Here is a 23104-nt window from a genome sequence, read left to right as displayed (position 1 = left end):
TAACACGACTGGGCCCTGACCAAGCATTGCTTAGCATTTAACAACACCTAGGTATTCCCCTTGCCCTAACTGCTGTATATTTTCCTGTAATGTAAGGAAAGTCTATTTGGTGCAAGTCGTTTGCATTCCTCCCTGCCCCCCAGGAGGTGCAACTGAGTGCATGTGTAGATCAGTTTTGCGGTGGAGTGTTTTTTTCTTAGTAGTTAGCTCTAAGAGATCTTTCAGAAGCCGCCACCTTCTTGTGAAAATGAGAGTGACTGCCCATGACTTGGAGTTGTGCCTTGTAGCTGGTAACTGTAGCTGTTTGGGGTTTCCTTGTGTAATAGATGCAAACCCAGAGAGAGCGGTGTGTTTGGAGGGTATTTGTTTGTTGATTGGTTATTCTGAGGTGGTGTTGATGAAAGCACTGCTCTGCTGTGCCCAACTTTGTGCTCTCCTTTGGGCTGTAACAGCACTTTTGGGTTGGCAGACGTGGCAGCTTTGAACATATTTCTTACTTACCCACAGTCTAAGATTTACTTCATGTGTCAGCTGAGTTCTGTGCAAAAGTATGAGATCATAGAACAGCTTGGGCTAGAAGGGACCTCATGATCATCAAGTTCCAACTTCTTGGAACCCTGTGGCCAGGGTTGTCAACTGTTAGATCAAGCACTAGATTGGGATGCCTAGGGTCCCATCCAACCTGGCCTTGAACACCTCCTGGAGTGGGGCATACACAGCTGTCTGGGCAGCCCATGCCAGCACCTCATCGCCCTCTCAGTGAAAAGTTTCCCTTGACATCTAACCTAAATCTCCCCTCCTTTAGTTTAAAACCATTACCTCTTGTCCTATCACTATCTACCCATGTAAAAAATTGATTTCTTTCCTGTTTATAATGTCCCTTTATATACTGAAAGGCCATAATGAGGTCTCCCTGGAGCCTTCTCATCTCCAAAACTCCAAAGCAAGTCCAGCTTCTGCAGTCTGTCTTCATGGGAGAGGTGCTCCAGCCCTCTGAGTGTCTTGATGGCCCTAGTCTGGACTCTCTCCAAAAGCGTGACATTTTTCCTGTGCTGGAGGCCCCAGGTCTGGATGAAATACTCCAGGTGGTGCCTCATGAGAGCAGAGGAGAGAGGGACAATCACCCCCCTCACCCTGCTGGCCACTCCTCTTCTGATGCAGCCCAGGATTACAGCTGGCCTATGGGCTGCAAGCGCACGCTGCTGGCTGAAGATCAGCCTAAGACCTGCTTGACAGGACTGCACTCAAGGAGTTCTTCTTCCAGTCTGTAATCATACCTGGGATTGCCCTAACCCAAGTACAACACCTTGCACTTGGCTTTGTTGTACCTCATAAAGTTCCTATAGGCCCACCTTTTGAGTATATCAAAGTCCTTTTGGATGGCTGCATTATATTTCCTACCAGCAGATGTCTTTGCGTGTTACCCTAACATGCAAACTGGGAGCAGATTTCAGAAGGATCCAACTCAAGAAACAGTTACCATGTAACAGCCTGACTTTTTAGCTTCTTTGCGGCTCTACGTTTAGAAATGTAAGATTTTGAAGGTGAAGTTGTTGACCTACTCACTGTGCTGTTTTGATTTATGCATTGGGTTTTGCTGTTGTTCTATGCTTGCATGTAGGCACTGATCCTAACAAATTCTGTTAAAAATAGCTGCAAAAATGGCATAGGGATGAGTGTTTAAACATATTACTGCAGTGTTCTGGCTTTGGGAATTTATATTCAAGCCTTAGTTGGCATTAAACTATTTCTTTCTCACCCAGAAGCCTACTCGAATGCATTAAAACTGATTCCATCAGGGTATTATGACATTATGAACAGCTAAATTTTGAGAAGGCCTTCATGCTTTGTTTCTTAGATGAAGGAAAGGTGTCATAGTGAAATAAACACAAACCTGGGATCTGTGAATTGTGTTGGTCTGAACTTCAAAATGTTGAATCCACATTTGTGTTCCGGGGGAGGGGGTGGGGGGAGGAAACGTAAGATCTGACTTGCTTTCTACCACTTTGTTCTTTGTTTGGTTGTTACACATTGTTTTGTTTTTTTTTGTTGTTTTTTTGTTTTTTTTTGTGTGTGTGTGTTTTTTTTTGTGTTTTTTTTTTTTTTTTTCCTAATTACAATATATTGCTGTTTTTTTAATACTCAATTTCATTTTGGTTTCTGTGTATTGGTGATTATTTAACAATTTATTTTTTTTGTGCTAAAATTGGGCAATATAGATTAAAACAATATGACTTAACCAAAGTGCTTCCACCAAACTTAAATTCTCCTTTGACCTATAATGCACTTTAGAAGATTGTTGCACAGAAGACTTACACTTGGAATACGTTAGTGAAATAGATGTAGGATCTCTAGAAATTTAGAATAGTAATGAACTCAATACAATTGTCTTCATCTCTTAACTTTGCATTTTCTGCTTTTGTATATGTTGACTGTTCTTCAGTAGATAATAGATTTACCCTAAGGTGCAATTTAAGGATAACAGTTGTATTTTGCCTACCTGATTTGAATGAAAAGGGAAGAAAATGTGAGAGAATATTAGAAATGATCTTCAGTGACTGTAGGCATTGGCTTTTATGTTGCAGTGTGATATGGCCTGTTTGTAAAACCTCGGGATTGCTCTTCACCCTTTATAAAGTTCTACTGATAACCGCTTAGGTTGGTGGTAATAGTGAAAGGATCTTGGACAGATGATGTGGTAGCAAAGCCCTGGGTGGGCCCAAACATCCTGTCGGCATGGCAGCATAGAAATGGGAAAGCAGTGTGTCAACTCAGAAATTTGCAAACTCTGCTGCTTCCTGTGTTGTTTTGTAAGGCTGCTGCTGTTTGGTGTTAAACAGATTGGAGAGTTCTGGCATGTTGCTGTCAGAAGAAATAGTAGTTGGATAGTCAGACAAGCAGAGCCATAGATGATGGTGTATTTAAAAATAAAAAAGAGGGGATAGGGAAGGGAGTAGGTGTAAAACTCTCACTGATGATAGAAGTATCAGTAGTAGGACTGCTGGAACAAGGGATATAGATGATGTCTGAACCCAGATGAGATCCAGGGTAGCAGCTGTGTTTAACCAAAGACCTCTCAGTGGGAGCGTCTCAGGAACCTCTGTTTCTCTGGTCTGTGTGTGTGTGTGGCTGATGTAACAAAACAGCAGGAAACTGAAACTTGTTACAAGTCGCTTATCCCTTTAGCAGTTCTCTTCTAGAGGGGATGAATAAGACTTGGGAACTGTCCCTGGCATTGAAAGCTAAAATAGATGTGTACCCTTACTCCCACAGTTCAGCTTCTTGATGCCACTCCTGCTCCACGCTCTTGTTCAGCAGGCCCAGTTTGATGACGTCAATGCATTCTTCACAGCAGGAAAAAAAATCATTTTTCAAACAAACCGAGCATTTCTTTAGACTGGAAAAGCGAATTGGCTGGATGCCTGGTAGCTCTCACAGCCAATCATTATAACCTTACCATAAATGTAGATGTATTTCTATCTTAGGGTTGATTATTGATTTTATTTTAGCCATGGGACTGTCCTGTCCCAGTCGTTTGGGTATGTGCCCGATGAATGTGAGTGCTGAGATCCTGAAAACTGCACTTTTTAGCGAATATTTTGCACATCTCAGTGGCTCAGTTAAAATTTGACTTTGTGACCACCCGATACATCGTAAATGCATCTCTTTGGAAACTTTTGCAGACCTCTGTCCTTATCCAGAGCTTACAGCTGGCAGCTTAGCTTCAGTGGCTTGCTGGTAGGCTTTTTTCTCTTAGCAGCATTTTTGAAGATAGTGTTACTGAGATCATTCTTTCTCCTTGCAAAGCTTAGTGTAAAGCAAATGCTAACTATCCAGTGTGTAACGGATGAACTGTAAAAGCTCTAAAGAATGTGCAGTCTAGATGTCCTCCAGAGGATGAGTGAGGAAGTGCTTAAGCCTATTCCTTTGGGCATTGCCTGGGCATGATTTGGTCTATGAGCTGTGTTACGGTTTCCTACAAGTGTGAATAAAATCCAAGGCTGAATCCTAGCAGTGACAGTGAGACAGAAATATCTGTAGAGGAATGTCTGGAGTTAAAAGGTAAATGTGTGTAAAAGGAAGTATTTAGTTTTGCTTTTAACCATTGGTCTGAAGGTGGAAGTAATAAGCATGGCAGATGTCTTAATTTCAGGTATTAAGTAACACAAAACTGGCCACACACCGGGGAAAAGCATTTTCATAATGTGTTTAAAGTTAACAAAGATTTTATTAAAGGTGATGGTAGAGAGGAAACTAAAGGAAACATCTTGAAAGATCTTAGCACACTGTCCTTGATCACAGCTTCTAAAAGTGTAACAAATGCTGTGCATTTGTGATTTAGGACCTCCTGTCAGCTTTGTTCTGTCATGCTCCTGTTTGTGGGATATCATCTGACAATTGAGATTAGCACACTGAGATAATGCAGTGCCTGGTGGCTGGTGCTCCCAACTCTCCTGTGTTTTTAATATCACTTAACCTTTAAAATTCTTTTGGGGGAGGGACAGTGAAGTGCAAAATTTTATCCCTCCCACTAGCATCTCAGATGCAATTTGTCATCCTCTGTAACATCAAACATTTTTTAGAGTGAGAACAGGATGCAGTGTTCTCACTCTGAATGTTTGTCTCCAGGCACTGCTGTGTGCTTTTTCAGTGGGATTTGAGCTTCAGGGAGATGATCAAGAGCAAAATGTTGGTGAAGTGAACTTGTGGCAGGAGCAGGTTTGGACCTGGTGGACTATCACCGTTCCCTGCCCTCACTCACACACCCACATTCACTGCACATCTGCACAAACAGGCCTGGGCAGATCACACAACGACAGGGATGAGTCATATCTCCTCTGCTCAGCTGCACAACCTCCTCTGAGTTGATCTTTTGTGAGCATGAAGCAGATAAAAGGAGTATGTACAGACTAATTTATATTTCTGTGAAAAAACAGTTGATTGTTTTCTGTCAGTGTTCTCAACAGCAATTAAATTATGGGTTTATAATCCTGTGCATCTCCAGGGGCGACTGTAACAAGGGATACAGTAATGTTGGCGTTTGATGAAGCAGTCTGTTTAGTTCCCAGATAGGATGTTCATGATACTTTTCAGCTGACTCATTTCTCATATACATACTTATTTGAAGCCAAGCATTTCTGAAATGGCATTCTTTCCACGCTGCGTGGGATCCCCCACTCTCCTACTGCCACCAGCCTGTCTCCTGCAAGAGTGGGGGACAAGCAGAAGGGTTCTCCACTCTTACTGAGTCACTTCGGTGAGCCATATGTGAGATCAGTGGTCATTTTGATGTTTTCTCGAGTGAAGCTAAGATTTTACCACATGTGCACCAAGCGGATGTCAATATGTGTTGTGTCGGTAGCAGGGGACTTCCCACCCTCTGCAGGGCAGGGCTGGCTCCCTTCTCCCTCAGCCTCACAGAGGGGCAGATGCTCTGCCCTATGCCTCACATGTGGCAGAGCCTGGACCATCCTGGCTTAGTGTGTTGAAGGGCTTTTACCACGAGGAGCATCTTATTGGCTCTCCCAGCCACAGCTCCTCTATTCCTGAGTGACCTGGTTCAGAACCCACTGTCTTGTTTTCTCTTTAGAGGACCTACATGTAAAAAAAGATCTGGCAAAGAAGTCTGCCAAAGTATAACTATAAATTATTAAAAATCAACCAAGTAGGGAAGATTTAAGTTCATGGAAACAACAGCCTGTTGGGTGTAAGCAGAAAAAAAGAAAACAGATGTAAGCCCTTTTTCCCAAGTGGTGTTGTCCCCCACTCACCCCTGCAGCACGTGTTTCTGAGGAGGCCAGGCTGTTTGCAGTGGGAGTGGTGTTGAGTTTTTAATGCTGCCACTACTATCCCAATGTTGCTTTATTTATATACAGTTCAGAAAGGGAAATGTGTTTATGCTGCAGACCTGCTAATTACATAATTTTCTCCTTTTGTTAAGCAATGTGTTCGTGCTGTGTAATGCAGACCAATCACAGTGCAAGGAAAGATTTATGTTGTGGTGAAGAGGTATGAGCATTTGGCCTTGTCAGTGAATTCCCAGAGAGAGCTAAGTACGATACAGGAAGTGACAGACTAATTAGGATGCCAAAAGATGTGTGTGTAGTTCTGGTATCCTTCTGTGAAAGCTGTCCAGACATTTTCAGATGCCTGAACAGCAGTGTTTTGCAGCAGTGAAAGAAGTTACTAAGTCTGTTCAAGGAGTTACTAGCGAGGAACTGAAAGAAAGAGAAACCTGGGAAGTACCCAAAACAGTGACAGTGTGGTAGAAACAGTAATTCTGGGACAAAAGTTTAAAAAGCTTGTCTTTTACTTAGTGCTGTTAGACTTGCTAGAAGAACAGAACATGAACAAGCATGTTATATCATTTTTTGCTCGTGAGTACTTGGAATATTCATGAAGTCCTGATAACCTCAGTGAAATTGGGTGGATGTTAGCTTTCCATCTGTGGAACAGAGGCCAGTGTGCAGCAAGAGCTGTGTCTGTAACAATCTCTATGTGTGTAATACATGTGTATGGGCAATACAGAACAGTACCTGTGATCTTTCCTTATTAAGAAATACATCAAAAAGCAGCTGAGGTCAGAGAAGACTGCAGCTGGACAACCAGCAGATCAGATCCAAGTCCTCTCTTTTCCACCCCCTACGAAGCCAAAGCTTGTCTTGCCATTGATTCCAGTGAAAACCTGACCTTGAAATAGGTAGGCTGGAATGAATGAAAACTTGGTAGAATTCTGTTTGTTTGTTTGTTTATTTTTCTTGTACTTTTTTTTTTTTTTTTTTTTCAGAAATGTATGTCCAACCCTTTCTTACATTCAAAAAAGGAAAACAACAAAATATTCTTTGGTCTGATAGAGAATTTGAGTAAATAGTTAAAGGTAGGCACGTAAAACACTTTTAGTGGGAAAGGAAAAAGGAGCATTTGGCTGGAAAATGGTGGTGCGCTTTCAGAAAACCAAGCAAATCATTAAACAAAAATGACATCATCTTGTGCTTCTCCGTAGTTGACAAGACTGTCTGCAAGAAAGAGGAAGGACCTACCTTATGTAAACAAGATGCATCTGCAAAGCAAAGGTGAAAACCTGCCTATCTCAGTCTTTTTGTGAGACTTGGTTGTCACTTGGGGAGAAGTTCACAAACTGTGCCAGAATATGAACAATAGCTGTATGGTAAGTTTATCCTGGCTAAGTGACCAAACATCTTTGGCCATCAGATGATTGGAGCACTACAGAAGACAACAGAGTCACTATTCTAGGCCCAGACAGTGGCCAAGATGTGTGTGGGGAGATGTCACAGAGGCAGTTGGACACTGCATAGAGGACAGAGGGTGGCACCAGTGTTGTTCTGTCCTTCCTACCACCAACAGTGAGTTAGGCACCCCTTTACCAGGTGTGTTTGTCTGCACCTTGTTCTCATCAACTAAAGTGACACCCAGCAAAAATCCTACAGATAGAGGTGGAAATCCTTTTGCACAGGTCAGAGATGCAAAAGCTTTTCTCGGGGCTTCACATTATATACAGTATCCTGCAGGGGAGGACTCTTTCTTTTAGATCTGCAATATAGATTATAGCAAGTTGTAAATATACTTGCAGACGCTTTGTTGATCTGTAATTGTTATCATTCAGATCACTGCTAAAAGCATTAAATGTCATAGCCAATGATGAGAAGGGAAGGTCCCACACAGTCACACCCACTCAGCAGCAACATCCCTGTGCTGCTATGTTGTGAGACTTACAGACATCTGTATGTCAACTCTATATTGGCCTATTTTTAACAATACTATGTTTTAGAAAGTTAGAAACTTAAGGAATAATCTTTTACACCTAAATTTGTAATATTTCTCTTTGGAAAAAAAAAACAAGTTTGACAAGTAATTTTCATAAAGCCATATTCATCATCTATGGTAATATCCCCTTTTACTTTTAAATTATTTCAATTCTATGTTGGTGGCTGTGGCAGTTAGAATGTGTTTACCTGACAAGTTTGCAAGAGGCTACTTTTTCCAGTTACATGCTTGGAATTTTTGGTAAGCCATCTTTCTTCCTGTTTTGTAAAATCCCCTTAATCACTTCTAAGAGCTAATGAAAAGAAGCGTTAATTGCTCTGGACGCGGCTCAGCCTACTGTCTGGATAGCCTCTACCTGAATGGATGTGGCTACCCAGAACTGCTGCACTGCATGTGCCTAACTTTACTGCCTGTTCTTTCACTCTCTTGCAGTGGATATGAAATAGCCAAATCCATTTTGCAATGCTTTGAATTGCCACGTGGCTCTTTTCTGATACAGAAAACATACATTATTTCTACAGTATTTCATACAGTATTAAATATGCTTGCATTTGGTGTATTGTTTTTGACAATTATGTATGTGCATATATTTCCATGTGGTAGTATGCTGGTCTCAAAAGTACATTTCCTTTTTCTCCTAAGATATTTTCAAAACTTTATGTTAACTTCGTTCTTACTGGTTGTATATTTCCACTTGTTTTCAAATGTCCTTCAGTTTATTGATATGTAATGCTCATTCCTCAGTTGTGACATAGTGTATCTTGTGTAAGCTAAAAAAAAAAAAAAAAAAAAAGGTACAACTGTACTCTCAGGAGTTGTTTGTTAGTTGTGCTGAGTAACTGATCCAGCAGACAAAGAATTTGCTATGAGGACAGGTTTTCTGGTTCTGCCTAGCAGTGACTCCTAGTTATGCTGCATGTGCCCAGCCAAGGAGCCAGGAGAAAAGAGCTGGAAGCCATGTGTTCTGAGTTTCTTAGAAATACAGTGCTTGTTTTTCACTGTAATGCAGTAGGAAGATGTCATTTGTATTTGGGCAAAATTAAACTGTATTATCAGAGTGGTTCTGATTCTGGGGGAATCTGTTCTCTCATGACTCTTAGGAAACATGTCGATGTAATGTTATCAGGAACCCTTGTATGCAGTGTCATTTAGGGCAGATCAGTCTTCATGAACTGTGGACTAGCTACTGAGTAGCTGCTGTATTAAGGCACAGTGGGGCAGAGCTTAGCCTTGGCTAGTGGCCCAAGTACTGATCCAGGATCTGTAGTGCATTTGCAGCTCTTGGTACGGAGACAGCATTCCTTTGACTGTGCTTCTGATATACTTGATGTTTTCTTTCTGACATGAGGGATGTCCATTCCAGCTGCAATTTGAGCTGTGGGTGGTGTCTTGCAGATGAAATGCAGAACTTATTTCCAGAGCAAATCATGGAGAACGATATATCTCCAAAACTGTGTTTAAATCAAGCAAATTTTTGGAGGAAAAAAAATCTGTCAGCATCTGTTACACATGATGATATTGATACAAAATCCAGTCTCAAGAAATCCTTCTGCTGCCCATAAGAAAGCTGGAAGGGTATAGGAAGAAAATTATCGCTGTTCCCTGTCTTAAGAATTTGCTTAAGATGGAAGGAAATTGCAAAGACATGATATCAGCCTGATGAGCAGGACTCATTCTTAAGTTCTGTTTATTTATCAAAGAAGGATGGGGAGGGAGCTGTTAGCTCATTTTTACTTTGAGTATTTTCCTTTGCTTTTTGAATCAGGGGCAACTTTACTTAGTGTTATCATGGAGGAAGATCTTTGTTAAGAAGATGAAGGGAAATTGTGAATTAAAATGCTCATCGCCCCACCCTGCAGGCAAACACTATCCTTTAGCTCTTAAACAGCACTGACAAAACTATTTTCTAAACTTTGCGGGTTGAATACTGCCACGTTTTGCTGTCTTGAGAATGATTCGAGCTGTTTTGTCTTAAGATGTTAGAGCCTGACAGTGGTAGGGCAGACCAGTCTGTGTGTCTGACAGGTAGTGATTGCTCTGATGCTTTACAGATGTGCACTGCACGACAGCTGCAATGAATCAGGTTATTAGGACTTTCTGTTCCCTAAAGCTTCCTTATTCCTGCCATTCTTAAGAGGGTGGGGGAAGGGGAAGAAGAAAAGTGTAAAGCCTATCACTGAGATAGAGGAGAGGGCCTGAAGTCAGACAAACAGAAACATTTTAGGATTCTGCTAATGCTGAGAAGATGAAAGGAATCCCCAAATAAAAAGGAGCCAGAGACATATTTAGCAGAGTCTCATTCCTAAGTAGCCAATTAGATCTAAGCAGGAAGGTCTTCATGCACATGTGAGAAGCTGTTTTCCCTTATAAAGTAATGAGTTGTAATGTTATGAGTAAAGGAGCTACTTTTTTCCCAGTTTTCTATAGCAGTTGTGATAAAACTGCAGCTTCTGCCCTTCTTTACCAAAAAAGTATGACATCTACATGCTAGTGCGTGGCCTTTGAGCCTGCATTCCTCAGGACAGTCAAAGTCTGTTCCCTAGGCAGAGCCATATAGCTTCTGTTGGCATGCAGTCCTAAGCATATTTTCTGTTCAGATGAAAATATGCACAAGTTACAGAAAAATGAAGAACATGTCTTTAGAAACATGTAGCTAAGAGTTTCCACTGATACCTTGAAAGATGGTTAATAAAGAAGTTGCCAGTGTACGTGGGAGGTTTGCTAGTGATACTATAAAAAGATCAGGGGAAAGTATATTGGAGAAAAAGCAACAAAATAACCTTTTCTATTTATTTTTCTTTTCCTCGTCGTATTCCAGACATACTCCTCTGATGGACAACATTTTGGACAGATAAATAGCATGAAAACAGTTTCTGGCAATGGATGCAGTGAAAGAAGTAGAGCCTTGGGGTATAAACACACCAGGCAAATTGCACTTGGTGGTTTCTATACAAATGAGCACCGTAAGTACTTAAAAGTAGAGAACGGAAAGTGGTGATTGAACTGGCCTCCACAGGGGGGGGTTGGCTGCTTTCAGGAGTGGTATTTTGGTATTTGCTCTTTTCCTGGTGAAAACAGAAATATGACTGGGCTAAGCTGGTATGTGTCTATAGCCATAGAGGAAAGTTCAGAGATTTTATCTCCAACATTTAGGTTTGGTTCTCAGAATACTTGTTCTGCCCTGTTCTATTTAGGTTCTTACTCCTGTCTCACGCCACATACATTCACTCCCCATTTCCCACCCCTCTGGCAATGACCTATGTCACTGAGAAGAAAGGTATAAGCTATTAATGTCATTTTTTCCCCATGTGTTTTTATTTAGCAATATCTGTGATCATATCTTAAGCAATGGAATCACTATAAAGAGAAGAAATGCCTGTATTTTGTAATGTCCTTTAAGCTGTACTGAGCTCATTTCCTTGCATAGTTTACCTGTTTGCCTGCCTTCCTTCCTGTCCTAGGACCTTCCATAGTGTAACACCCCAGAGACTAGCTGTCTGCAGAGCACTGGCTCTCCTTTGTGTGCTGGAGGCATGGTTGTGCTGCATCTTCAGAGTTTTGCTGTGCTGCTTCTGTGTATCCACAGCTACTGCTAAGTCAGTCTCTGGGCTTACTTCCCCCTTTCAGTCTGCACAGTCCTAACTCTAGCAGATGCCCTGGAAATAGTCCCTCCAAACTCTATGTATTCTAGTTTTTGTCATATCAATAACTGCCTTCTCAGGGTAAACTTCTGTGTCATCTGTATCTTTCACAAGCACCCAGAAAGTTGAAATTCCCAAATCTTTGATGCCTATGACACGGAAGGTATTTCAAAGTGAGGTATGCTCCCCACCCACACAACCACTCCTCCCAGCAGCCATTGCCCCAACTGGTATTGGGATATGCACCAGGCTGAGCTGCTCAGAATATGATGTTTAACAGAGAGAAGAAACAGTATAATATCTGCATGGCCCCTGCCTCCCATGATGTCTACAAAGGTCTCCTGCAGAAAACTGTTGCCTCTATTTCTAGCTACGCAGAAGTGTTGTGTGAATTGATTGGCAGTCCTGCTGAAGGAGCATTTACTTGGCTTTGTAATCTCATACATGCTGTACTCAATAGAGCATCATCACCAGTAAGGTAGCTTGATGTTTTTTTGGATGAGTGAACCTTCTGTCATTTAAATCTTCACCTTAATTTGGATTCTTCTGGATCTAAAAGCCTTGGATTAAAGTTCCTCTATTAATTAATGCTTGTCTCAAAATCAGACATGTTACTGCAGTGAAGGGTTTTGCTGTGTGAAATTCTTCTTCCCCTTGACCTGATTTGCTGATCTAATGTAGTTATATGAAAAGTACATAATTTCCATCTGCTATGTTTTGAATGTTGTTTGAAAAGAAATTATTTCTTTTTGGCTGTCATTTAAGGGCCTGTTGAAGGTATGCAAGAAGGTATCTCTCTATATCCTCTGCAGTAGATTGCTTAACTTGGTAGTTTGCATGTTGTTGTTTGTTTATTACCTATTATCTTTTGTGTCCAAGTGCTAAGAGTTGAAATTAAGAATAGCTTTTACATAGCTCATGATCCAACACTAGTTAGCTTCTGTATCTATGCCTCAAAGGCAATTACATTCCTTAGAAGTTCCTTTCCTTAAAAGTTAAATTCCTTTTGGTCTTCAGTCCATAATTCTTCCTATCTGCTATCTTTACATGTTGCCTTGTACTCAAATCTCTGCAGCGGAAGAAATCCCAGTGTGGTTGTGTGGGAGATCTCTAGCATTAAGACTACTCAATTAGGCAGCACTCTATAAGCAAAAATGATGCTGCTCCCTGTTGCAACAAGACTCACAAAGGAAGGATCTCATTTGGATTCTTGTGTCTTTCTTGGCTCATGTGCATAGGCCGTTTTTGAATTTATAGTGCTTTAGTGATAATGTTTAGAGATGCTAATTTCTGATCTCTAGTAATAATTCAAGGGCAGTGTATTTTTGACTGTGAAAGGGGCTGCTCTTGAGACACAGTCTGCCTAGAGAACAGCTGGCTGAGGCCATAGAAATCCAGTCCTCAGAAAATAGCTCGTAGATTGAGAACCTTTGCTTTAGTTGCTAAAAATATGCTCAGCGACAAAGCTAGCTGGAGGTTATGAAATTCCACAACTTTATTATGAATGTTTTGAGATAGGAATTTACAACTTGTGTCCATCAGTGGAATTGACACCAGGATGAAGCTTGTTCACAGTTCCTAGTACTTTGGAAGTAAGCTGATGGAGACAGGATATTGATTCTCACCCATCACATGCTCAGGGGCACCATAACAATTTGTGAGCAGAACATTTACATAACTTTCAAAGACTCTACCATGAACCCTGTGCAATGGCAGGTTCTTCTTTCAGTATCCCTAAGTGTGAACCTTTTAAAGTGAATTTGTGGCAAAATTCAGCAGCTGTTAACTTGCTGAAAGTATTCTCATTGCTTTGATTCAAATCTTTAACAAAAGCAAAGTGTTTCCTTAAAAACGCCTTCCCTGTTACAAATGACTGCTCCTTCAGTTTTCTCTCTGCCTCTTGGATGTTCCTGTGGAGGCCTGGACCTCCCTATCTTGTTTGAAAGTGTGCTCTTCCTGTCAGAGGGTGTCTGTCATGGGCATGCTTTTCTCACTGCATTTTAGCAACTCTCCTAAAGTTCTTCAGTGTTTATCTTACACAGCTGAAAGTCTCCTCCTGTTTCATGAGCTCTGCATTGGAATGCAGTGGAAGGGACTCGGGGCCTGTGGCCACCCAGATTAGAGGTTTTTGTAATAAGGTCCCTATATGGTTTTGTTAGAGACTTCGGCTCTGTCTCTCTCATCTCTGTTCCTTGTTTGGGAGGCTGGTGGGAGGAGAAGAGCTGAAGGGGCTATATAACCCTGTGCTTTTGGATACACAGTGTACCATCCCAGAGCTTCTATCCCCAGCCAAGCACTGTCAGGGTAAGTGGCACTGAACCAATAGTGTGATTTATGGTCTTCTGGATGACTTTAAGTAATGTCAAATAGAAGCTATTCAGAAGGATGTACTGCTGTGCTGCAGTTTGCTTAGACATTACTTACTAGAATTTAATTGGTAAAATGCTTTTAATGTCTATGCTGAGTAGTATTTATTTTATAGCGCTTTTGAAATGGATCTGATGATTTTGCCGATTCCACCAACACTCCAACAGTAATATAAAGACACAGACTATGTAATGGCACAGCTGGAATTTAAGTGAACCCATGTGCCCGTGGGGAGTTACTTTTGGACAGAACAGAGTTCCTGAATGGGTGAATTTGCACACTGTGTAGTGATTTCTCAGCAGCTTTGCTTCAGTGCTCTTAAATCAGCTTACATTGACATGAGTGTTTTGGAATGTGACTGTAAGAGCTGGAAGATGCAAAATAGCAGTATCTAATCTGATGCAAAGAGGATGCATGTGTATTTGTTGCTGTCTTGATATATATGAAACTATGTTCTGCAAAATGCCAAACATTTTATTAAAGATCATGTTATACACAAGCGTTTCTTGTGAGGCTGAAGTTGTTCTCCTGATAGCATGCTATGGAGGCTGGGGAAGTGATTGGTTGTCTCTCAGTGTAAAGCAGGTAGAAGTAAGAGGCTAAATACTGTATTAATTGCTGGGGAGAATATTTTCCTTTATTCTGCAGTGCTGAGTGACTTTGGCTGCTGGAGGATGTTACTACTGCATGTCATGGCAGTTCTGAGCTGTAACTCACTCCTTGGAAGCAGAGTGTCGTGCCTGAATGATTCAGTTTTGATTTTTCAGCTTTTTGTGCTCTATTACTAAATATGGTTTTCATTAGAGTCCACCAAGCTCAGAAATGTAGCCTTTCCTGCTCTCTCCTCCCCCCTCCCCCAAGTGATTTTTGGCATTGCATTCTCTGCATTGGTTTGAGCAAACCCCCTGACCTCGAACTCTGTTCCAAAAACAGACGGTTGGAAAGCATATTTCCTAATTAGGAAATGGTTTGTCTAAACCAGTCTGTTCATTCATGTTAGATAACAATTGTACTCCATTGACTAAATGTTTAAATATAAGGAGCCTGTTTTCCCAAGAGTTTAATAAATGCAAAAATTGCAACCTACTTTCCTTTCCTTGTAATAATGACAAAATATCTGGAGTACATCAAGGTGGGATTTCCTTCTCCATGCCTTCTCCTGGGAGCTACTACATCCATGCAGAACTGCTGCCTGCAGAAACAGCCTCGCAGCCGTGTCTCATGGCTGTGAAGGATTTCAGCAGTAAAGAATTTGGGGGAGTCTGTCCCTGCCTGTCCATCTGTGGAGGCTGAATGTTGCCGCATGCACCCATGCTCATCAGCCATGACTCTCACTGGCACCACTGCCACTTCGTCCTGCGCTTCCAACGTTCCCATGGCAGAAGGTTGAGCGGCTGTATGAAGAGCTAGCTGAGCTGCTGGATGACAGCTGTCTCCTTTAGCTGTTAACACATTGCAATTTGTTGAACTCTGCATGGAAGCCTGGGCTCCCAGCTAGTCAAGTGATTCCCTAACACACTATAAATTGTGGGCAAATAGTTCTCGAGTGCCGGTATTCAGGGCTTGTTTCCATAATTGATTTTAATATAAACCTTCAAAGCATTTATGTTACCCTTGTTATCTTCCTGTTGCCTGAGGAGAAAAAGAATTTCTGTTTTAGTGAAGCAGGGAGCCAGCATAAATTACTCTGTCATTCTACAAATGCAGCTTATTAGCTGGTTTGAAATGATGATGGAGCACATACTATGGGCAGTTTTAAAACACATGCTGTCCTTGATTGCATTTTAAAGTCAGGAGATCATCTTTCTACATGCACCAGTCTTGTCAGGATGATAGAGGCAAGGGACATCATGCTGAATCTGAAGCAAAGGGACCTTTGTTTTTGCAGCTGTCAGTTCAGCAGTCTTCTTTATCTCCCACCTACTCCCCAGCGGTGGATTTCCGTGACCAAATTTAGATAAACACTTGCTGTCTCAAAGCTGTAATGATCTGTCTGCCCATGCAGCAGGACTGGAATAGTTCTATGGAATACCTTGAATTATGTCTAATGCATAGAGCCCTCCTGAGTATCAGTTCCTTTTATACAGCATTCTCTTTCTTACAGGGGGGTTCTGGTACCTCACTTCGTTTTTTTCAATTATTCTTTTCCTGCTGTTTTCATAGGGTTATTTTCTGTGTGGAGCACCTGAGGACATTGACATAGAAGATGTGTGAGGAGGAGGACAGCACTGCCCTTGTTTGTGACAATGGGTCAGGGCTCTGTAAAGCCGGCTTCGCTGGGGACGATGCTCCAAGAGCAGTTTTCCCTTCCATCGTGGGTCGTCCCAGGCACCAGGTGATAAAGTGCTTTAGTTGTTCCATACTGAGCTTGGAGATGTGCTCCATCCCCAACACTCCATCCCAGAACTACCTTTTCCTGCATCTGAGGCTAACTGAGCCCTGGATGATCTGTGTAACGTGGTATTTATAGGCAAAATGTGTCCAGCAGTGCACTCGCCTGAGTCAAAGCAGATCTTTAGCCTTGTGAAAGGAATCCTTCTCAGTTTTTTTCACTTCATTCTATGTTCTCTTCTCCCTGCACTTTGCATCACCCAGAGAACTTGGTGAATACAACTAGTTTAAAAGCAAACAATCCCAGAGAAGTAGCTGGAATTTTTGACTGCCCTAAAACAACAGATGATGTGCAGGGAACTAAGGGGAGAAGAAATTGTCCGTCTGCTTCCTGTCAACCTTACTTCTTCTTTTAACTGTGTCACAGACAGACACCTTTCTGGGGTTTCTAGGGCTGATATTTTTTTATTTATTTATTTTTAGCTTCAAGTTTTACAGTTGAGCATATGATACATTCCCATCAATTTTAATAGTTTGCAAAGTGTATTTATTAGCTGAGTTGTTAAATACAAGGTTGCTAAACCCTATCAATGTTAGTGAGATCTAGAGCAGCTTAGCTAGTCTATAACAAACTGAGCTGGCTGCTGGGTTTTAAAATCCACCTTATTTCTTCTGTGTTGCCTAAGGGCATGTTGAAATGAGAAGAGACTGACTGACTGTAAGATGTGGCACTTTATACACCCAGCTAATAAGTTTTCAAACCATTGATGGCAAGTGAAATATAGGCCTTTTGGTATAGTCTCTAGGAGGTCTAACTAAAGCATTTGAACATTACCACAATTAAAAAAAAAAAAAAAAAAAATTCAAGTGTCATCTTCTGCAGACAGGATTAATTATATTAATTGCTCAAAAATAAATCATACAATCACAGTAGAAAAATACGATATGACTTGTTAGAGAAGCCAACGTTTGGAGCGTAAAATGACTTATATTCTGGTAAGAGTGTTAGGTAGTCAAAGCATCCTACAGTATACTGCTTTTTAAACAGTATTTCTAACTTAAAGCATAGAGACTACTGTACATCCAGAGTAGTTTCCAACTTCTGACTCATAGATTTAGATAAGCTTGAAAAATTGTGCATTGCTGCATTGTGGCCCTTAGATGGCACAACGTCCCCTTTCTGCTCTCTTTCAGCAGACAGGTCATCCCTAAGTAACAAAGAACATTAAAACAAGCCTATCATTCTACTTCATCTTGATGAATTTGACACTGTACTTCTTGTGTGTGCATGCGATTTAACATCATACAAAAAATTGCACTTGTGTGCTGTTTACTTTAATTGTAGTGGAAAAATGAACTTGAGGTTTAAATTGGCTAAACATTTCAATTAAAGAACAATTAATCCTCCATTCATTAGTATTTATAAAGTGTTTTGTAATTAGTATCAATGGCAATTGAATTTATCTCAGCTAATGTAACTACTTTGTGACAACTCTCTTTGAGAAACTAACTCTATTTGTGTTATTTTTTAGGGTGTGATGGTTGGTATGGGTCAAAAAGACAGCTATGTAGGTGATGAGGCTCAAAGCAAGAGAGGAATCCTGACCTTGAAATACCCCATAGAACATGGCATCATTACCAACTGGGATGACATGGAGAAGGTACATCAGTATTAAAATAATGTGCATTGTTGGTAGACAATCACTTGAACTGAATGTTTAACACATTACTTGGTAAATTTTAGATGAAAGTGTCATGCTGTCATGACACTTGTCACGTGGTTTAATTACAAGCTTGTTAGCAGCAAGCTGGAATTAAGCCTGTGCATCTCTCTCTCCTATTGTAAGGTTATATTTATTTTCATTAATCTGTGTGCCCTTTGAAGAAATCATTTATCGTTAGCGGTGATATTTCTAACCTGAGGATTGAGTGTTTCCTTTTCCAGTTACCTTAGTTATTTCTACGAAGGCAGTAAGAACAATTGCATGTGAAACATTACTCACCGGTCTCAAAAGTGCTATAAGCAGAGTGCTGGAACATTAGACCTGTCTGAAAGTCATTCTGAGCTGCTAGTTGATGGTATTTTTCTCCTTTGCCTTCTGCCATTGTCCTCAGATCTGGCATCACTCCTTCTATAATGAGCTCCGTGTTGCACCTGAGGAGCACCCAACTCTGCTGACTGAAGCACCACTGAATCCCAAAGCCAATCGAGAGAAAATGACCCAGGTAATCTCACCCTGCAGCTATGGAATAATTCCAAGTTTGTGAATTCAGCAGGATGTGATCATCATCATTTCAGTTAGCCATGACAACTTGACTGTTCTGTAGTGTGCATCTCTTAGTAAGGGAAGATAGAAAGTGCACGTAACTGTGTGTCAGATTTCTATGTTACTACATTTACTTGAAAAAGTCTGTGTATCAGTTTTGGATGTGAGAACTCCAGTCTGTCCAAGTGTTGTCACTTTCATCTTTTTTTTTGTGTGTGTTTCCAGGCCTACTACAAAATGATCTTTAATGTGTCTGTATTAATACATCATAGATGTAGATCAGACACAGAGGGGTCTTAAAGGACAATATGTTTGATTTAAATGCATTTTCCTTCCTTGTTACTACCATCACTAAATACAAAAATCTTGTATTTTCCCTTTCCTTTGTTGTAATGATACAACTAAGCTAAAATCCCTACTGCTGAGCTAATGATGTTAATTGCATTTCAGATTATGTTTGAGACTTTCAATGTGCCAGCCATGTATGTAGCTATTCAAGCTGTTCTGTCCCTATATGCTTCTGGACGTACCACAGGTAGGCCTCTGGGGGTGGCACTGATGTTCAAAGCAGTTGTTTGTGAGCACCTGAGCATGAATTGTGTGTTATCTTCTCAAAGGAATTGTGCTTGACTCTGGGGACGGTGTCACCCACAACGTGCCCATTTATGAAGGCTACGCTTTGCCACACGCCATCATGCGTCTGGACCTGGCTGGCCGTGACCTGACAGACTACCTCATGAAGATCCTGACAGAACGTGGCTACTCCTTTGTTACCACTGGTAAGGATGCACTGCTAGACGAGGAGGGGAATTGTTTAATGTGCAATGTTTCTAGCTGCCTTATAAGGAATAGTGGTGGTTCTGCAGTTGTTTTATTAACAAGAAAGAATCTAACAGGGAAAAAGTACTTTCGCTGCAGGCCTGGCAGAAAGTATTTGTGTAAAAACGGAGAGGATGTTGGAGAATGAAAGTGTGGCGCAGTGCCATTCTAAAAACTGAATTTTCTCAACAGCGGAGCGTGAAATTGTCCGTGACATCAAGGAGAAACTATGTTATGTGGCCCTGGACTTTGAAAACGAGATGGCCACCGCTGCCTCTTCCTCCTCTCTGGAAAAAAGCTATGAGCTTCCTGATGGCCAGGTCATCACCATTGGAAATGAACGCTTCCGCTGCCCAGAGACTCTCTTCCAGCCATCTTTCATTGGTAGGTTGAGTGACTGTTGTGCTTTGGTATAAACATTGGGTCTCTATTTTCTCCTGATTGTATCCCACTGCTAGTCATTTAGATGTATACTCAGTCCCAGTGCCCATTATAAAATAATCTTTCAGAACAGCACTATTAATACACTGGGAGAAACTTTGTCAAACAGTGAAGCAAAATGCTTTCCCAAAATAAACCCTGAGTGTTTATTTCTGGCTTTGAGCCCACACCATTTTGTATATTATGTAGTGGTTACTATGAAAATTTTGGCTGCAGAAACACTTTTCTAAATAGTATGAGGGTTATAGTCTGAATGTGCTTCAGACAGGGGTTAAAAAACAAACAAATGAACAAAAAGCACTACCTTTATTCTACTGAAAGACTTCCCCAGAATCTGAATCCAGAGTCCATCGCATTTGCAGAACAAATCAATGGTCATGGAGGCAAGCTTGCAGCAAGGTCACGTAAAAATCTAGTTTGATAGAATGTCAGCTCAGAAATAGATTGAGTAGCTGCATACTTAGAGGTATTTGACTGTTTTGTCTCAGAACTAGCTCAGTTTAAGAAGGGAAAAAAAAAAAAAAAAAAAAAAGAGGAGAAAAAAAAAAAGTAAGACAAAGAAAACAAATGATTCCAGGACCATATAAGGAATTCTTAGGACATGTGAGGTTGTCTGCAAAAGCTTACTGGAAACTGTACTACTCCATACCCCTGGATTTTCTTTTTAATGAGGAGTTGAGTGTACACACTGGTGTGGGAAAGGAGGGCTGTACCTGAAGGAGATCCTAAGTAAATATTTCAAACAGCTGCAGAAAGACTTTCTGTGTTTCTGCAACTTTGAAGATGATGTCTTCCAAAGGCAAACTGCAGCTCATATTGTCTGTTCAGAGTTAACAATTTTAAGTCTCTGTGTGGAGTTGCTTCCTCAGTGTTCTGCTGTCACTTCCGTAGGCATGGAGTCTGCTGGCATTCATGAAACCACTTACAACAGCATCATGAAGTGCGACATAGACATCAGAAAGGATCTTTATGCCAATAATGTGCTTTCTGGAGGCACTACAATGTACCCGGGCATTGCAGACAGGATGCAAAAGGAAATAACTGCTCTAGCTCCCAGCACCATGAAGATCAAGGTACAGTGCAATTATTTGTAAACTATTTGAGGGGACATGTTAAAAATCCTCAAAAATCTAACAAAAAATAGCAACTCTTTACAAAGTGCTTTGTACAATTTTCAATCAAGTCTGTATGTTCTACTAAATCATCCCTGGTAACTGGATGAGTCACCCTGGCTACTAAAAGGAGAGAGGAACCTTTTTTCCTCTCACTTCCTTTCTCATGCTGTGGTCTGCAAACTGACCTAGCAAGGCCAAAGAAGAATAGCATGGAATCGACAATGTACATTTTTGTAGAGCTGCAGCTTCTTCAGCAATTTTTGGCTAATTAGATTAAGATATAATTAGAATAATATAATTAATTTGGGAATTAGGTGTAGAAATTGCTGCTTCTGTCATTGGCTTACAAGTTAAGAAAAAGATTCTAACAAGTTATTCATTCTTCTGTTGCTTCAGCTCTCCCCTTCCTTTCTTTGAAAACATTTTGTCAGCTGTGCTAATAAGAATGTTCCACCGGTCATTCATTCTTCCGAGCCCCTCTGGGCTACCATTATACGCTATGAGAGTGTTTGCCTCCCCTTTTATCTTTCATGGACATGACTGCACACACATATGTTGTGTTGGGCAGACTGATTCAACCAGAGGAATCCAGGGTATAGGCTCAGGCAACAAATTTGTAACTTTATGGCTTGCTGCAATGGCTAACTGCAAGGCAAGGGCAGACACTAGTGCATACATACAGTGTTTTCACTAATATAAAGTACCACTGCTTTAATAGTTTTGTATAACAAATTCATAGCTTAACGTTGCATTTAATGGTTTTATTTCTTAAACAGATCATTGCTCCTCCTGAACGTAAGTACTCCGTCTGGATTGGAGGCTCTATTCTTGCCTCCCTCTCTACCTTCCAGCAGATGTGGATCAGCAAACAGGAATATGATGAAGCTGGCCCATCCATTGTTCACCGCAAATGCTTTTAAATCACTTTATCCCTGTATGTCTTTTTAGCATATTACTGTGAATGTATTCAGGAAAATACATTCTTAAAATTTCATTCCATAAATCTTTCATCGTAATGGCTGGTTAATTGGATACGGTGTATTTTTTGGAATAAATTTTAAATATGCAAATGAAATTGCTGCTCCTATTTTAGAGATGCAGTTGTGGAGTTGCCTTTACAGCTGGTGCGAAGCTCCATCTTGTGGCGTAAATTTGTTACTGCGCTGTGGGCTTAGAAGTGGGTACCTGTTGGCCAATGGTATCAACGCCAGAAAACGCTCAGCTGCCAGCCTGCACGGTGCCAGCGTTCAGCCTCGGTATGCATTTCAGTCTGCAAGCAGAACTAGTCATGGTATTCCCAAAGTTCTGGGCAGCACCAGACGGGCACAGTGTCTGCTTGATACCAAGAGGAGCACATGCACTCTGCTTTGCATCTGCTCTATCCAGAAATATTATCTGACCACATCACTTCTCAGTTCACAGCTACCATGCTGGAAAAGGCACTTCTTATACTCTGTGGTCCAGTAGTGTACGATGCTTGCTATATCTTTTCCATGGTTGTTTTCTTTGGTTTTATTTTTAATAGAAACTAAACCTCTCCTTCTGGGAGCATATCTAAATTCTAATAATAGCTTGAGAAGGTGACTTTGCTATTATATGTCCTCAGAATGAGTGTAGCTTATGTTGTTGTTGTGATTTTCAGCAAAGTCTAAAGTGTAATTAAGCTGGCTTAATACAATTGCTCTTCAGAAGTTTGTTTGTTTTTCTGAAGGGGAGGATGTAATGTGATCAGAACAGATAAAATGTTTTTAGACAATGTCCTTTTTCTATGACTTTTCTGATTCCACTTATTGTCTTAAATACATTGAAGCTGATTTTAAGAGAAGTATACGCATAAGCATTGAAGCCAATACTGCTGTCTTAGAAGTATATATAGATATATACATATATATAAATATGTTTATGACCAAAGAATTAATTGAGACAGATCTGAAAAAGGTCAGTTCTAAGGATCCGTATTCATTAGAGTTCAGGATGAAGGATGCTATTTATTTTTGTTACTTATTTTCCTGCCTTAAACTCAACTATTTATCTCACCTACCTGTTACTCCTTACCTTTCAACCTGCAAGCTTTTTGCAGCAGCACCTGTTATTTACCATGGCTGCATAACTGCTGGGTTTCAGATCTTGTCCGTCTTCAGACTCAGTGCATATTCTGAACTCTTTTGTACTAACCTTATTATTTAAAGTCTAGGTCATCTAGGTTTCTTGGGACAGACACTAAATAAACTCTTGTAAGAGCAAATACCTTTGTATGGTTCTTCCTTCTAACTCTAGATAGATCTTTTTTACCTAACTCTAGCCATATGCAGGAAATCACTGTCAGGATAAGAGCTTG

The 23104-nt window shown here is 40.8% G+C and overlaps 2 protein-coding genes across 3 annotated transcripts in view; both read left to right on the top strand.

Annotated features, from left to right (window-relative positions):
• The window catches only part of LOC149917057 (uncharacterized), a 44224-nt gene extending 33534 nt beyond the window's left edge, over positions 1-10690 (top strand). The window contains exons 5-6 of the mRNA XM_090145188.1: positions 7004-7073; positions 10604-10690. Of these exons, the coding sequence (XP_090001314.1) occupies positions 7004-7073; positions 10604-10640 (107 nt within the window). The 3' untranslated portion in view covers positions 10641-10690. The remainder of the gene's footprint in view (positions 1-7003; positions 7074-10603) is intronic.
• A 39-nt stretch (positions 10691-10729) lies between these two features.
• On the top strand, positions 10730-23011 carry ACTA2 (actin alpha 2, smooth muscle). 2 transcript variants are annotated; one of them, XM_031607665.2, is made up of 9 exons: positions 10730-10748; positions 15957-16128; positions 17657-17785; positions 18240-18350; positions 18842-18926; positions 19009-19170; positions 19403-19594; positions 20543-20724; positions 21543-23011. In XM_031607665.2, the coding sequence occupies exons 2-9, from the start codon at positions 16000-16002 to the stop codon at positions 21684-21686; spliced, it is 1134 nt and encodes a 377-aa protein (XP_031463525.1). In that variant the 5' UTR covers positions 10730-10748; positions 15957-15999; the 3' UTR covers positions 21687-23011. The 2 variants fall into 2 exon arrangements, with proteins under 2 accessions (XP_031463525.1, XP_031463523.1); XM_031607663.2 differs by lacking the exon at positions 10730-10748 and adding an exon at positions 13585-13730.
• The last annotated feature ends 93 nt before the right edge of the window (positions 23012-23104 follow it).

This window comes from Phasianus colchicus, chromosome 8, assembly GCF_987193195.1.
Source record: "Phasianus colchicus chromosome 8, bPhaCol1.hap1.1, whole genome shotgun sequence".
NCBI lineage: Eukaryota > Metazoa > Chordata > Aves > Galliformes > Phasianidae > Phasianus > Phasianus colchicus.
The sequence above is the reverse complement of the archived record's forward strand: the minus strand, read 5'-3'. Positions and strand labels throughout refer to the sequence as shown.